Source organism: Enhydra lutris, unplaced genomic scaffold (assembly GCF_002288905.1).
Source record: "Enhydra lutris kenyoni isolate GAN:26980312 unplaced genomic scaffold, ASM228890v2 scaffoldscaffold3, whole genome shotgun sequence".
In the NCBI taxonomy this organism is placed as follows: Eukaryota; Metazoa; Chordata; class Mammalia; order Carnivora; family Mustelidae; genus Enhydra; species Enhydra lutris.
In genome coordinates, this window is record NW_019154087.1 from 72,235,876 (window position 1) to 72,253,826 (window position 17,951).

Genomic DNA, 17,951 nt, shown 5'->3' on the forward strand with positions numbered 1-17,951 from the left:
GAGCAGAGAGCCCGATGCGGGACTCGATCCCAGGACCCTGAGGTCATGACCTGAGCCGAAGGCAGAGGCTTTAACCCACTGAGCCACCCAGGCACCCCCGCTCTGTTATTCAGGTCGAGCTTTCCAACGCCCAAGCCCCAGCTGTGCTTTACCTTCAGCCCATCCCCTGTACCGCCCTTAAACCTCATCAGAAACCTCCTAGGCGGGCACATTTTCCCCGCCTCCTGCAACTTCGCGAGCCGCCGCTGAGAGGCGGGGCGGGCCTTTGCCGGCTTTGGGAAACAGCTTTACGACACGTTGACCGTCCTTTTACGACAGGCTGGGGTTGCTTTGTGGCTGTCAACTTTCCCCGAGGTCCGAGTTGGTAGCTACCCAGCGTGTGGCGGCAGGTACTGCCGCGGCGTAGAAATGAAGCAGAAGCGGAAAGGTACGGAAGGGAGGGAGAGGAAGTGGAGGCAAGCAGGGTGATAGGAAAGGGGTGAACACCTAGGCGGTCAGGTGCTGAACGCTATTTTTCCCGCGGAAATCGTTCGCCTGAGCCAGTCGCCCTGCCTCCCTAGGGTCAGTTCCTGTGTCGGCTCCAGCCCCTTGCCTTCTCGTTTTACCTGTTTCGCCTTTTAAACCAGCCTACCCTTACCCTCTTCCTTTTTGGTAGTCACTTGGTATCTTTTGCACAGGTGGCAGGAAAAGCTCTATTCCAAGGTGTGTCCTCCAAGGAGTTAACGTGGTCGGTGGATTTAACGTGCTCTCGGGTCTCTTAATTTGCTAAAATTTGTTTTACGATACATTTCATGTTTTTTTTTTTTTTTCAGGTTTCTTTTCTTTTTAAAGATCTGGGTTTGAAAAAAAGGAATAGTCTGAGTTCTTGGTTTTTTTTGTGGGACAGCTATGTAGTTTTTTTCGTTTATACTACCTCCTCAGTTACCCTGGAGCAGTTCCATCTTTCGTTTTCAACAGGGTGGAGTCAAATTTTCAAGTATTTTCTCACAAGTTCTAAACTTATCTCTGTACACTCATCTGAGCAGTCGGTCTGATCATGATTGGTGGCTATGATAACAATAGCTACTAGTTATTGAGCCTTTGCTAATAATTTTTGAAGTTGATATCATTTCCACTGTGATGGAAAGTAGAATCTTTCCCGCGGGAGATTCGAAGAGTTAAGTAACTTTCTCATCCCATCCCATCTACATCCCATAGGAAGGAGAACTGATGGTCAGGCTGTGTGTGCACACCCAAAAAACCACAATTTTTTCTTTTAAATCTGTCTTTGATCACTATGCCTCTGGGCATCCACTACCATTTCTTGGAACAACAGCTCCAATTGCCCAGGTTACTTTCAATTGTCTTATGGCATCAAATTACATGCCCCCCAGTTAGTCATCTTCTTCCTCTGCCCTGCTCTTCCTCACACTGTCAGGCCAGACAGCTTCACACTCTTCTCTTCATCTATCACTAAGCCCTGCCTCTTGACACAGTTTATTATTCATCATTTGGCCACCATCCTCCTAAGCCACCTTCATCAATAACTAATATTTGAACGTACTTTGGCTTTCCTATGTGTTATTTCATTTGGTTGTTGCAATTGTCTTGTCACGTGTGTATGTTTTATCCCAATTGGGCAGGCAGGGAAATGGGCGTCCAGAAGTCTTTGATCTTCCCATTATCACACAGCCAGTAGGGGTTGGTTGGGATCTAGTGATGGGAGCCTAATGTCCGAGTTTTTTACTTAAAATCTTGTGGGTTTTTTTTTACATTGTTGCCTTTCAAGGGCCTTTTATTTAGTATCAAATTATATGTATTCTCTTCACCTTCTGAATTATTTTTATATCATTTTCTTTATTTTATATACTTTTTAAAAACACTACTTTCATTTTTTTACTCCCAAACCTGAGAATATATAATTCTCCACTCCATTTAAATGCCTTTTCCCAGTAGTCAGTGTACCCTGTAATCTGTTTTTTATTGAACTTTATCAGAAAGCCTATATTCTTGTCAGGCAACACTTCTTCACACAAAGATAGGTAATTCCTATACCTGACATTGTTCCTTCTGAATTCCCCTCTGTTTTGCTTGTCCCCTCCTTTCCTTTCTTTAAAGACCCCGTGCCATTTCCTCCATGAAGCCTTTTCTTACTAATTTGCTTCTCTAGTTAATTTTTTATATACTCAAGAGCTATACATTGTGGTTTTCAAATCTTTATTTTTATCACCTGAATCCTCTTTTCCTCACTTCAGTATATTAAAGATGCAAAAGCTGAGCTGCTTTGGTTTAATGAAGAAAGAGACCCTCCTTTTTTGTCCTTTCCTCCCTTTCCCTCTTCCGGCACCACCACCAATCCTCTCTCTGTTATATTGTTCTTGAAGCGCCTTTTTGGAACTCTGGAGTGCTGAATTACATGGTTTTGAAAGCATTTAGCCTCTGATTATGGATGGACTTTTTTTTCTCTCAACATTGTATGTGTTAACTTTGTTTCATTAAGTAAGAAGCAGCCTAGTATAGTGATAAAAGGGTGGAAGTTGTGGAGAAGAACCTGGATTTGAGTCTTAACTATGCCATTTAAAATGGCATCTTAAGGGGCGCCTGGGTGGCTCAGTGGGTTGGGCCGCTGCCTTCGGCTCAGGTCGTGATCCCAGGTCCTGGGTTCGAGCCCCGCATCGGGCTTTCTGCTCAGCGGGGAGCCTGCTTCCTCCTCTCTCTCTGCCTGCCTCTCTGCCTACTTGTGATTTCTCTCTGTCAAATAAATAAATAAAAAATCTTTAAAAAAAAATGGCATCTTAACTTACTTTAATTTTTAACATCTGTAAAAGGGGCTAACAACATCTGCCTTACAGTGTTGTGAGGTTTCAAATGAGATAAAGTAAATGAAGGGGCTTCATAACTGCCAGGGCTTTCTCGTCTATACTTCTCTGATGATTCCATCGTCTCTGCGCACTAGCTTTCTCTACAGGCTGGCATTATGTTTGGTGGCAGTTCCCAAGCCATAGTCTCATGGCTTTTATCAATGGTGGGAAACTGGCATTTTTTTGTCTTGAGGAAAGAGCTCCGCTTGGCCTGACTTGGGTAGGTGCCCATCCTTGAACCAATCTACTGTAATTGGAATAGGGTCATTTAAGAACATGTCGGCTTCTGCTTGTCACGTCAGCCTCAGTTGCCAGAAGGTCATGATGGTGAATAGACTATATTTTAGAGATGCATTAAGATCCTTAAGCAAGTACAGAACCAACATCCTTTGTATTACAAAGTAGCATTGCATTGCTTTGTAATATTACTTCTGTGGATACCTGGATTTGAGTTTCAGCTTTACCGCTTGGTGGCATTCTTTTTTTTTTTCTTTTTAAGATTTTATTTATTTATTTGACAGACAGAGATCACAAGTAGGCAGAGAGGAAGACAGAGAGAGAGGGGGAGGCAGGCTCCCTGCTGAGCAGAGAGCCCGATGCGGCGCTCCATCCCAGGACCCCCGGATCATGACCTGAGCCCAAGGCAGAGGCATAACCCACTGAGCCACCCAGGCGCCCCCCGCTTGGTGGCATTTTTAATGGAAAAGCAAATATTCCTGTTCTATCTACTGCATTCTGAGAGTTAGGTGAAAGAATGCTCCTAAATGTCATTATAATTCTGGAGATAAAGGGAAGCTATTTTAACCACTTTGGTGCTTTCTTGTGCAATTAGGTTCTTTCTCCTCATGTTTGTCTCTATTCTTCCTATATTTATCATTCTTACAATGTTTGTGCTTCTAAAGTGAGTTCTTCCCATATACAGGCGAAGCATGTTTGTTTTAATTAAAGATACAAAAGATGTGATCAAACTGTAAACAGTGGAAGTTTGGTGTTTTTTTGTAAACTTGAGCTGTTCGTCTGGGATGGTTGGAATTATTTTGGGAGGAAAAAATAAATACAAAAAACTTTACTGGGTAAAATGAATTTTTACATTGTTCAATATTATTTTTCTAGGAGATCTCAGCCCTGCTGAGCTGATGATGCTGACTATAGGAGATGTTATTAAACAACTAATTGAAGCCCACGAACAGGGGAAAGACATCGATCTGAATAAGTAAGTTGATTTATAAAACAAAGAAGGCGATTCTGTTCTTAGGTGGTAGATATTTTTATTGAAATTATAAATACTACTTGTTTTCTTTCTCATGTTTTAAATTTAAATAAGAACTTAGCTTTCTGTTCTGCCCTGTCTCTCATTTATGGCAAAATTCTCTCATAGCCTAATAATACTAATAGCTTCTAATATTTATTGGGCGCTTACTATGTCCCAATCACTGTTAGTAGTTCATTATATTAGTTCAGTTGGTCCTCTCAAAAACCGTGGGTGTTAGGTCCTTATGTCACCATCACTTGACAGTTGGATAATCTGAGACAGAGGAAGATTAAATAATTTGTCTAAGAGTAAAGAACTAGTAATTGGCAGAACTGGGATTTGGAATTAGATCGTCTGTTCTGTCTCAGAGCCTATGTTATCTTCTGTGCTACATCACTTCACATCCTTGTTCCCTTCCTACTATCTCAGAAGAAGCATTAACTCTCTCAGGAAGACCCTGCCTTTGGGATATCCTTGATCTAATACAACCCTTTCCTACTTTATAGCCTCTATGACCTGTTCATCTGTAGTTTTGACTTTGCTACATTCTCAGTTAAGAGTAGTCTTTCATCTCTACATCTTGTGTTTTCATTAGATATTCACTATGTAGATCTGCTATAATGAAAGGGTTTTCTCTCCACTCCCAGGTAGGTCATCAGTGATCTAATCACCACAGCATGGCCTTTTTAAGACTGTTGCCTGTTGTGTGAGATACTGCAGTGTTTTATCACTTTCTTGGAATATTGCACTTAATAAATTTTTGCTAAAAGAATAAGTTACTTAACTGTCTTTTCTTTTCTTTTTTTTTTTTAAAGATTTTATTTATTTATTTGATACAGAGAGAGAGCAAGAGGAGGAATACAAGCAGGGGGAGTGGGAGAGGGAGAAGCAGGCTTCCTGCCGAGCAGGGAGCCTGATGCGGGGTTCAGTAGGGTCCTGGGATCCTGACCTGAGCCAAAGGCAGATGCTTAACCCACTGAGCCACCCAGGTGCCCCTTAACTATCCTTTCTTGACTGTGGCGTTAATATTTTACTGATTTTTCTATCCTGTCCTTAGAAGTTGCTTTTCTCTCATTGTTGGCTATACCCCTAATTATACAAAAGTCTTTTATTTCTAGAGAACATTTCTACCTCTTGTATATTTTTGTCAGTCTCTTTAACTTAGCATATCTATAGTTTATGTTAACATTTTCCTGAAAACCAGCCTCTCTGCAGATGTCCTCTTTGCTTAATTGTGTTAACCTTTACCCAGGCTTGAAACTCTAGTGTCCTCTTCAAATTGTTTTTGTTAGATCCAATTAGTATTTAAATTTTGCTTACTCTCTTCTTCTTTATGACTCTCACTTTCATTCCCACTACTAATAATCCATCCCATTTTGAACTTAATTCTGGACTACTGCAGTGGCTTATGCTTTCATCCTCTATCTCTTGCTGAGTTAATTCTTGTCTTTTAACTTTTAACTGTACAGCAGTTTTCAGTATGTCCCCAACATTTATGAAATTAAATGCAAATTCCTCAGCCTATTATGTAAGCCTTCTTGGTCTGGCTTCAACTTACCCTACTTTTTAAACTTCTGTAGCTTTACATTGAAAATGTCCTGCTTTATATCAAGTCTACCATATATCTTAAAATATGTGCATTCCTGTTTTTGTGTCTTCACATAAACCAGCTTGTTTGCTCTCAGTGGCATCTCCATGTCTTCGCTGCCTGTCTAAAGCCAGTTCTTCACCTGTTTTCCATGACTGTCTCCCCAGCACACACTGAGTTCCTCTCTTGAACTCTGGACACATTTATTATTGTATGTGTGTTTTATCACATATATTTTTATCACTTACACATTTAGTTTTGTGAATGCCCATCTGAAAACATGCAAACATACAAACATAGAGCATGAAACAACTATGCCTTATACCTTTTGGCATACCAAGTACTTAGGTACTTTTTACGAATCAGGTACTAAATTAACATCGTTTGAAAATGATGCAAATACTTCACAATATTTTTAGATGAATTAAAATGAGAAATTAGGGTTTGCTGTTAGGGTTTGCTAGCAGCCAAGAAACAAGAAACCAATAAAATAATAGAGAAAAGCAAGGAATTATTGGCTGGGCTGAAGGTTATTTCTAGGAATTAGGGATAAAGTTATAATCGGGAAAAGGTATAGTCTTCTGAAGTGCTGATCATATTCTGTTCCTTGGAGTGTAGTAACACAAGTGTTTGCTTCATAAATGTTAAAGTATGTTTATATGTTTTATGTTCTTTTTTAATGTATATATTACTTTATATTAGAAAAAATTTTAAAACGCTAAGGATATATATACTTTATTTACTATTCAATTCTGTTCACCTTTCCTTTAAATTATTTTTTGTTTGTTTGTCTGGTCTAAGACCATGGCTCATAACCAGGCATGATACCCACCCACCCAGGAGACATTTCACAATGTCAGGAGACGTTTTTAGTTGTTAACAATGGAAAGTAGGGTGCTGGTGGGTAGAGGCTGATGAAGCTGCTAAACATCCTACAGTGTAATAAACAGTCCCTTACAACAGAATTAATCCCAGATGCTGTAGTGTTGAGGTTGAGGAAAGGATGGAACCCTTGAAAGCCAGAGCACTTTGTTGAATGAGACCTACCTTGTGTCACTGTCCTGCGACCCTTCCCTTTAGTCATCTTGTTTTCTTTCTGGTACTCCAGGCTAAGAGAAGAAGTCGTTGATATGATTTCCTGATTTTCTTCTATTTTTCTGATACTCACAAATGTTAAAGCCACTGTTGTCATCGCCTAGGGTGACGGGAGTTGATGATGTTATCTGTATGTCATTCTTTTGGTAGTTTCAAGTTTATGCCTTGAAATATTATGATCTTGATAATGCTAGGTGCTTTACTTCCAGGGTGAAAACCAGGACAGCTGCCAAATATGGCCTTTCAGCACAGCCTCGCCTGGTGGATATCATCGCTGCGGTCCCACCTCAGTATCGAAAGGTCTTAGTCCCCAAATTAAAGGCAAAACCCATCAGAACTGCCAGTGGGGTGAGTAGTTTGGTTCATGAAATATTGATTGTGTATCTCTTCTGCCAGAAATCCTTGCCTCCATGTAACATCCTAGATTCAGTTTAATAAAATCCATGTATTATGATTTGTGCTGCAATAGAGACACGTGCAGAATGTTATGAGATCATGGTGAGGAAAAACACTCATTGTACTTCAAGGAGTAGATGATATTCTGATGGCCGTAAAGGTATAAATTGAGGCTTGGTGACTATCTCAATATGATAAATATTGTCAGCTATTTTAAGCTCATGGCTTTCGATACAATTGATACTTTTAAAAGGTACTTTTATTTTTAAAAGATTTTGTTTGTTTAAGAGAGACAGAGAGCACGTGAGCAAGGGATGAGGTAGAGGGAGAAGGAGAGAATCAGGCAGACTCTGTGCTGCGTGCAGAGCCCGATACTGGGCCCAATCTCACAATCACGACCTGAGCTGAAATCACGAGAAGGACTCTCAACAGACTCAGCCACCCAGTCACCCCTTGTACTTTTGAAAGGTAATTAATGGTACAAAGGCATTTTGTATATGGTATTTGTGAAGTGACTGACATCGTGGGAAGCATTATGGAAGTCCAGAGGACAAAGATGTCCCTGAAGTAAAAGAGACTAGGGAAAGCCCAAGAGAAAGCATGGCACTCACTTGACATACAAATGATGCCCATATAAGCAGAGAAAAGTAGGCTTGAAAAATAATGGGACCAAAGGCACAAGGAACTAAGGTACAGAGGTAGAGGTGTTATAAGAGTATGATGTGTGCAGGGAACAGTGAGTATCTCAGACTGACTGGGGTTGATAATTGATTTGAGAAAGCAGTAGAACATTAGGTTAAAGAGTTAGTTTGGGAATGAGCTTGTAAAAGATCTTAAATGTCCTGTAAAGAAGCTGGGTAATAGGAAACTGTTAAAGATATTTGAGGAGAGTGATAAGAACAAAATAGACTTCCAGGAAATTAATTTGGATTCAAGATGTGGAGTAGCTTGCTGCCAAAAAGACCAGTTAGGATACTCTTGGCTTGATGAAGGTGTAAGGTTTAGAGCTAGAATTAGGGTAGGGGCTTTAGGATAAAAAAGATGAGTGTGAAAGATAGGATTTGGACCCTCTTAAAACATGATATCCGGAATTAAATTGTGTGTTTGTGGTATGATCATAGAAATTCAATCTGTTATTTGGATGGGAGTATTATACTTGGTAATAACAGTTTATGTTGACTTGTTTGGTGGTCTTATCTCCTGGATCATATTGCATTTGTAGTTAATTGAACCCTAAAACTTTTATATACAATGTATCACCAATCCTGGTCTCTTCTCCCTGTACGTAAGTGTTTTTGTTTTATTTATTTGTACCTAGTGTAAAGGGTTCTTTAAGAGCAATTAATACCGTTGAACAACATGGGTTTGAACTGCATGGGTCCACTTACAGGCAGATTTTTTTCCCCATAGGTACGGTACTACAGATGTATTTTCTTTTTTCTTTCTTTCTTTTTTTTTAAAGATTTTATTTATTTATTTGACAGAGAGAGAGGTCACAAGTAGGCAGAGAGAGGAAGGGAAGTAGGCTCCCCGCTGAGCAGAGAGCCCAATGTGGGGCTCAATCTCAGGACCCTGAGACCATGACCTGAGCCGAAGGCAGAGGCTTATTAACCCACTGAGCCACCCAGGCGCCCCTACAGATGTATTTTCTTTATGATTTTCCTGAAACTTCCTTTTTGCGTAGCTTACTTTATTGTAAGAATACAGTGTATAATACCTATAGCATGCAAAATATGTATTAATTGATGGTTTCTGTTACCAGTAAAGCTTCTGATCAACAGTAAGCTATGAAAGTAATTAAGTTTCTGGGTAGTCAAAATTTACATGTAGATACTCAACTGAGTTGAGTGGTTGTCATCCCTTAACTCCTGCTTGTTCAAAGGTCAGCTATATTTTCAAATCCCTTACCTCCCATTTTTCCCCTCAGGGCAAGCACTTTTAACTCTTAGCTGATTTCTTGGCGTCTGCTTCCATATCCCCAAATAACACACTCTGTAGATAAGTCTTGACGTTTCACATTTCAGCATTATGTATGAGCTTGCCACTATGGAAGACAAAAATTTATCAACCTTTCAACCTAATAAGCCTGGCTTCCATGACGCCATTCTCTCTCTCCTTTTCCTCCTACCCCTGATTACTTTGCTTTCTTTGAGGTCTATTCTTGTTCTGCTTGCTTCTAAAAATTGTTGTTTTCTGTGGTCCTGGGTCCACTGTTCTTAGTACCATACATGCCTTCTTTGGTGATCTTATCCATTGACATTTCTAAGTATTGTTATATGCTGACTTCCAGCTCTGACCACTCCTCAAGCTTCAGGCATTTGTCGAAGTGCTTATTAAACATCTCTCCTTTGACTGCCTATATACCCTCAAGTATAACATAACCAAAACTAACCTCAAACTTGCTCATGCATCTTTTGTCTCCATCCTAGTCCATGGTGCCTCTATCCACTCAGTTTCCAAAAGATGTGAAATGCATTGTCCATTCCTACCACCAATGGTAGGAATATTTTGGCCTTCATTATTTCTTGTTTAGATTATTTTGGTCTTTTCCTAACTAGCCTACTTTTTTTACCTGCACCAAATCCATCTTTGACAGTGTCACCAGAGTGAATTATTAAAAATATCAGAAGTACAGGGAGAGGTTGGAAGATGGCAGAGTAGGAGGAACCTAGGCTCACCTCATCCCACAAATACAACTAGGTAACTATCAAATCATCCTAAATACTCCAGAAATTGACCTGAAGAACTGCAGAACAAACTACACAACTAAAGGTAGAGAAGAGGCCACACTGAAGAAGGTGGTAAGTGTAGAGATACAGTTTGGGAGAGAAAGAGATCATGCCACTGTGGTTGAGAGTGAGCCACAGTGGCAGAGGAGGGTGAGAGACAGACTAACACTGTCATACCAAGGAGGACACAGGGAAAATGAATCCCCATAGCAATTGGCTTGGCAAGTGAGAGGGGCTGAATTTTGGGAGTTCTTGCAACCAGTGGACATAAAGACTGGAATTTTAAAGGTCAGTGGGCTTGGCTAGGATAGAGCCCAGAGGGCATTGCACTGCTCTTATAAGTTAGGCAAACAACCCATGACATACAGTGTATAAACAGTAATCTGAAGAGCGCCTGGAACACACAGTGCAGAGGTTATTTGCTCATCTCAAGATCATATCCCAGAGAAGTAGAGTTCAAGGAGAGACCTTTCCACGAACAAGGAACTAATGGGCACCATTTCCCTCCTGCATCCCTCATTATAAGCACATGGCCACCTGTGGGAATCAGTGTAGTGCCCACATTTGCTACCTAACTTGCTTATACCAACCCCATTTCAAGTGCCTTTAGTCCTGTGGAACTGCTTTTCTCTGTCATGCTTGCCTCAGTCCCAACTTGGCCAGTCCCCTCCCCAGAAGACAGACCCAAAGTCCTGCTTACACTGTGTCTCCTGACTCAGAAGTTTTGTGGAGCTCCTGTTCAGATAGCAGTGGTGACAGGTTTCATTCACAAGCTGACCAGAGCACACCTAGTTAAAATGTACTACATTCAGGTCTGGGGCCAAGCACTGCTCACAAAAGGCAAAGAGAGCCTTTGAAGATGACTTGCCTAAAGGGTAGAACAGCTGGGATAAAACAGCAAGCATGTGCACCACACATTGGTGACATTCCCAGAAGCACCAGGCCCTGAGGAACTGGGTACAGTACACAGCAGTGCAGTACAGGACTTTTTCATAAGGCCATTACCCTCAACAGGAGATACAGCTGACTTTCCTAACACACACAAACAGGCACAGAGACTTAGAAAGAATAGGACAGAAGAGAAAAGAAAAAGATAAGGCCACAGCCAGAGATCTAAGTGAAGCAGATATAAGTAACATGTGTGATGGGGTACTTAAAGCAATGATCAAAAGGATACTCACTGGACTTGAGAAAAGAGTAGAAGACATGAGTGAAGTACTTAAGACAGAGATAAGGAATAACATAGCAGAGATAAAGAGCTCAATAAATTAAATGAGAAACACACTTGATGGACAGAATACCAGGATGGAAGAAGCAGAGGAGTGAATTAATGACCTATAAGACAAAGTAATGGAAAATAATAAAGCTGAACAAAAGAGAGAAAAAAGAATTATGCAAAATTTGAGTAGAGTTAGGGAACTCAGTGGCTCCATCAAATATAATAACCTTCATATTATAGGTGTCCCAGAAGAGGAGGAGAGATCAAGGGGGGGGGCGGAGAATTTATTTGAGGAAATAATAGCTGAAAACTTAGCTAATTTGAGGAAGGAAACAGATATCCGCATCCAGGAGCAATGTGAACACCCAAAAGCAACAAAAGCAGATCCACCCCAAGACATAATGTAATTAAAATGGCAAAAAGTAGTGATTAAAAAAAAACATATCTTAAAAGGAGCAAAAGATAAGAAGACAGTTCATAAAAGGGGAAACCCCCCATAAGGCTATCAGCGGATTTTTCTGCAGAAGACTTGCCAGGCAGAAGAGAGTGGCATGATATATCTAAAGTGCTGAATGGAAAAAATCTTCAGTCAAGAATACTCTATCCAGCAAGGCTATCATTCAAAATAAAAGAGGAGATAAAGAGTTTCTCAGATAGGGGTGCCCAGGTGGCTCAGTTGGTTAAGACTGCCTTTGACTCAGGTCATGATCCTGGAGTCTGAGGATGGAGTCCTGCATTGGGCTCCCTGCTCAGCGGGGAGTCTGCTTCTCCCTCCGACCCTTTCTCATACTCTCTCTTACTCTGTCTTTCTCAAATAAATAAAATCTTAGCCAAAAAAAAAAAAAAAAAAGGACTCTTGGAGTGGAAAGGAAGATGAAAGTGACAATATGAAGGTAGGAAACACAAAAGCGGTAAAAGTGAATATTTATGTAAAAAATCAGTTAAGGAACTCACAAAATGAAAGGATATAAAATATAACACCGTATAGCTAAAACATAGGGAGGAGAGGAGTAAAGAATGGGTTCAAACTCAGCCATCAACTTAATATAGATGGCTATATGCATATGTTATATACAAACCTAATGGTATCCACAAATCAAAAAATAATAGGTATACAAAGAATAAAAAGAAAGGAATCCACCTATATCACTAAAGAAAACTAGCAAACCATGAAAGAGAAAAAGAGAAGGACCAGAAAAAACATCAGAAACAACCACAAAACAAGGAATAAAGTGGCAATAAATACGTATCTATCAATAATGACTTTGAATATAAATGGACTAAATTCTCCAAAAGACACAGGGTGACAAAATGAGTTAAAAAACAAGACCCACCTATATGCTGCTTACAGGAAACTCATTCTAGACCAGTTGACACCTGCAGACTGAAAGTGAGGGGATGGAGGAACATCTCTCATGCAAATGTGTATCAAAAGAAATCCGGAGTAGTGATACTTATATTGGACAAAATAGACTTTAAGGGCGCCTGGGTGGCTCAGTGGGTTAAGCCTCTGCCTTCGGCTCAGGTCATGATCTCAGGGTCCTGGGATCAAGTCCCGAGTCAGGCTCTCTGCTCTGCAGAGAGCCTGCTTCCTCCTCTCTCTCTCTGCCTGCCTCTCTGCCTACTTGTGATCTCTCTGTCAAATAAATAAATAAAATCCTTTAAAAAAAAATAGACTTTAAAACAAAGACAGTAATAAGAGACAAAGAAGGACACTATATAATAATAAAGGGGACAATCCAATAGAAGATAAAACAATTGTAAATATTTATGCACCCAACATGGGAGCACCCAGATATATTAAACAGTTGATAACAAACATAAATGACAAACCATAGTAATGCAATAATAACACAGGGCTTTTCCAGCCCCCTTAAATTGATGGGCATATCATCCAACCAGAAACAAGGAAATAGTAGCTTTGAATGACACATTGGACTAGATGGGTTTAACAGATACATTCAGAACATTCCATCCTAAAATAGCAGAATACACATTTTCCGAAAAGATGACATATTAGGCTACCAAAAAGCCTCAGCAAATTCAAGAATATCATACCATGCATCTTTCCTGACCATAACACTATGAACCTAGAAGTCAACCACAAGAAAAGATCTGGAAAGGCTACAAATACATGGAGGCTAAATAACATGCTACTGAACAATGAATGGATTAATTAGGAAATAAAAAATTAAAAAATACATGGAGATAAATAAAAATGAAAATACAATATTCCAAAACCTTGGGATGCACCAAAAGCAGTTCTAATGGGGAAGTTTGTAACAATACAGACCTACCTCAGGAAGTAAGAAAAATCTCAAATTAACAACCTACTCTTACACCCAGAGGAGCTAGAAAAAGAACAAATGAAACCTAAAAGTAGCAGAAGGAAGGAAATAACAAAGATTAGAGCAGAAATAAATGATACAGAAACTAAGCAAATAATAGAACAGATCAATGAAACCAGGAGCTGGTTCTTTGAAAAAAATCAATAAAATTGATAAGCCTTTAACAAGACTTATCAAGAAGAAAACAAGATAAAGGACTCAAAATCACAAATCAGAGAGGAGAAATAACAACCAACCTCATAGAAATACAAGCAAGTATTATGAAAAACTACATGCCAACAGATTAGACAGCTTACAAGAAATAAATTCCTAGAAACATGTAAACTACCAAAACTGAAACAGGAAGAAATGAAAAATCTGAAGAGACTGATCACCAGCGAAGAAATTGAATCAGTAAACAAAAAAAACTCCCAACAAACAAAAACCCAGGACTGGATGGCTTCACAGGCAAATTCTACCCAATTTTTTTTTAAAAGATTTAATTTATTATTTGACAGAGAGAGACACAGTGAGATAGGGAACACAAGCAGGGAGGGTGGGATAGGGAGAAGCAGACTTCCCGCTGAGCAGGGAGCCTAATCCAGGACTCGGCTCAACCCCAGAATCCTGGGATCACGACCTGAGCCGAAGGCAGATGCTTAACCGACTGAGCCACCCAAGTGCTCTCTCTCTGTTGCACTTTTATACACCAATAATGAAACATCAGAAAGCAAAATTAAGGGGTGCCTAGGTGGCTGTCAGTTAAGCATCTGACTCTTGATTTCAGCTCAGGTCATGATCTCAGGGTCATGAAATCAAGCCCCATGTCAGGCTCCATGCTCGGCATGGAATCTGCTTGAGATTTTCTTTCTCCCTCTGTCCCTCCCATACCCTCCCCCTGGCCCCTGTTCACGCTCTCTCTTTCTCTCTCTCTAAAAGAAATAAAATCTAAGGAAAATGAAATTAAGAAAATAGTCCCATCTACAATGACACCAAAAATAATAAGATACCTAAGAATAAACCTAACCAAATGGGTGAAAGACCTGAACTGTGAAAACTGTAAAACACTAAAGCAAGAAATTAAAGAGGACACAAAGAAATGTAAAGACATGCCATGCTCATTGATTAGAAGAACAAATATTGTTAAAATCTCCATCCTATCCAAAATCTACACATTTAATGCAATCCCTATCAAAATGCCAATAGCATTTTTCTTAGTACTGGAACAAGCAATCCTAAAATTCATATGGAATCACTAAAGACTCCAAGTAGCCAAAACAACCTTGGTTGGGGAGTGGGGAGCAAAGCTGGAGGGATCACCATTCCAGACTTCAAGTTCTATTACAAAGCTGTAATAATCGGGGTGCCTGGGTGGCTCAGTGGGTTAAGCCGCTGCCTTCGGCTCAGGTCATGATCTCAGGGTCCTGGGATCGAGCCCCGCATCGGGCTCTCTGCTCAGCAGGGAGCCTGCTTCCTCCTCTCTCTCTACCTGCCTCTCTGCCTGCTTGTGATCTCTCTGTCAAATAAATAAATAAAATCTTAAAAAAAAAAAAAAAAAGCTGTAGTAATCGAAACAGCATGATACTGGCACAAAAATAGACACAAAGATCAGTGAAACATAATGGAAAGCTCAGAAATAACTCTCTGTCAAAAAAATAAAATCTTTAAAAAAAAAAAAAAAAAGAATATCCACCGGGGAAAAGACAGTCTCTTCAACAAACCAGGTATTGGAAAACTGGGTGGCAACAGGCAGCCAAAAGAAAACTGGACCACTTTTTTCCACCATACACAAAAATAAATTCAAAATGGATTAAAGACCTAAATGTGAGACCTGAAACCATAAAAATCCCAAAAGAAAACACAGGCTGTAACTTCTTTGACATCAGCCATAACAACTTCTTTCTAGATATATCTTCTATTATGGGGATATTGTGGCTACATCAAAATAAAAAGCTTCTGCACATCAAAGGAAACAAGAAGCTACTGAATGGGAGAAGATATTTGCAAACAACATATCTGATATAAAGAACTTATACAACTCAATATCCATCCAATTAAAATGTAATAAAAATGGGCAGAAAATGGATAAAAAATGGGCAGAAAACATAAGCAGACATTTCTTCAAAGAAGATATCTAGATGGCCAAAAGACATGAAAAGATGCTCATAATGACTTACCATCAGAGATAGGCAAATCAAAACCACGATGATTTATCTCCTCACATTTGTCAGAATGGCTAAAAGCGGCAACACAAGTTATAGCAGGTGTTGACAAGGATGTGGAGAAAAAGGAACCCTCTTGTACTGCTGGTGGGAATGCAAACTGGTGTAGCCACTGTGGAAAATAGTATGGAGGTTCCTCAAAAATTTAAAAGTAGAACTACGCTACAAACCAGTAATCACACTACCAAGTATTTACCCAAAGAATACAAAAACAGTAACTGAGAGGGGAACATGCACCCCTATATTTATTGTGGAATTATTTACAATGGCCAAATTATGGAAGCAGTCCCAAGTATCCATCGATTCATGGATGGATAAAGGAGTTGTGAGATATATAGATATAGATATATGATGGAATATTATTCAGTCATTAAAAAGAATGAAATCTTGCCATTTGCAATGACATAGATGGAGTTAGAGATATGCTAAGTGAAATGAGGCAATCAGAAGAAGACAAATACCATATGATTCCTCTCATGTGTGGAATTTGAGAAACAAAATAAATGAGCAAAGGGAAAAAAAGAGAAATTAGGAAACTGCCATTAAGTATATAGTACAAACTGAGGGTTACCAGAGGGGAGGGGTTTAGTGGGATGGGTTAAATAGGTAATGAGATTAAGGAATGCATTTGTTGTGATGAGCACCAGGTGATGTATGGAATTGTTCAATCACTGTATTGTACACCTGAAACGTGTAATACAATGCTGAATGTTAACTAACTGGAATCAAAATAAAAACTTTTAAAAAATTAAAGATACAAAAATACCAGAAGTACATACACAGGTGATTGTTATTCCTTATCTGCTATGATCCTGATCTTCATGCCTTTTTTTTTTTTTTAAAGATTTTGTTTATGTATTCATGAGAGACAGAGAGAAACAGAGGCAGTGGGAAAAGCAGGCTCCCTGTTGAGGGACTCAATTCCAGGACCTTGGGATCATGACCTGAGCCGAAGGCAGACGTTTAATCCACCAGGTCAGCCAGGCACCCCGATCTTCGTGCTTTTATTTCTGCTGTTACCCTGGTGGTGCTTTGTTGTTATGTTTTTGGTTTTTTTCCTGTTTTTAACAGAGCAGTTTTAGGTTTACCCAAAAATTGAGCAGAAAGCACACAGGGTTCTCCTATACTTCCTTTCCTTCCTGCCCAGGTTGCCCTTGGCATTGGTTTGGCACATTTGTTAAAATTGATGAACCAATATTGCTACATTATTTAAGTGAAGCTTATAGTTTATATTGGGGTCACTCACAGTAGTGTGTATTGTGGGGTTTTTTTTTTTAAGATTTTTATTTATTTATTTAACAGACAGAGATCGCAAGTAGGCAGAGAGGCAGGCAGAGAGAGAGGAGGAAGCAGGCTCCCCACAGAGCAGAGAGCCCAATGTGGGGCTCCATCCCAGAACCCTGGGATCATGACCTGAGCCGAAGGCAGAGGCTTTAACCCACTGAGCCACCCAGGTGCCCCTGTATTGTGGGTTTTACCAATGCATAATGTCATGTGTCCACCATTTCAGGATCATGAGGATTAGTTTCCCTTCCCTAAAACTCCTCTATTCATCCTTTCCTTTGCTCCAAACTTCTGGCAAACTGATCTATTTACTGTCTCTGTAGTTTTAACCTTTTTCAGAAAGATGTAGTTGGAATCAAATAGTATGTAGCCGGGGCACCTGGGTGGCTCAGTGGGTTAAAGCCTCTGCTTTCGGCTCAGGTCATGATCCCAGGGTCCTGGGATCGAGCCCCACATCAGGCTCTCTGCTCAGCGGGGAGCCTGCTTCCTCCTCTCTCTCTGCCTGCCTCTCTGCCTACTTGCGATCTCTGTCTGTCAAATAAATAAATAAAATCTTTAAAAAAAAAAAATAGTATGTAGCCTTTTCAGATTGGCTTCTTTCACTTAGCAATATGCATTTAAGGTTCACCACGTCTTTTTAGTGGCTTGGTGCAGCTCATTTGTTTTTAGAACTGAATAATATTCCATTGTCTGAATGTACCACAGTTTATCCCTTCACCTATTGAAAGGCATCTGGGTTGCTTCCAGTTTTTGGCAATTATGAACAGAGCTGCTATAAACATTGTTTGAAGGGTTTTATGTACACCTAAGTTTTCAACTCATTTGGGTAAATACCTAGGAGCATGATTGCTGGATTATATCATAATCCATAAAGCTAAACCTTTGTGAAATTGCCAAACTGTCATCCAGGCGGCTGTGCCATTTTGTATTCTTACCAAAAGTGAGAATTCCTGTTGCTCAACATGCTTGCTAGCATTTGGTATTGTCCATGTTCTGGGT

General features: G+C 39.9%; 1 protein-coding gene across 1 annotated transcript in view; it reads left to right on the forward strand.

The window, feature by feature from the left end:
* Positions 1-327: 327 nt before the first annotated feature.
* The window catches only part of LOC111154527 (elongator acetyltransferase complex subunit 3), a 108,672-nt gene continuing 91,048 nt past the window's right edge, over positions 328-17,951 (forward strand). The window contains exons 1-3 of the mRNA XM_022514187.1: positions 328-427; positions 3,954-4,053; positions 6,985-7,123. Coding sequence (XP_022369895.1) covers positions 409-427; positions 3,954-4,053; positions 6,985-7,123 — 258 coding nt within the window. The 5' untranslated portion in view covers positions 328-408. The remainder of the gene's footprint in view (positions 428-3,953; positions 4,054-6,984; positions 7,124-17,951) is intronic.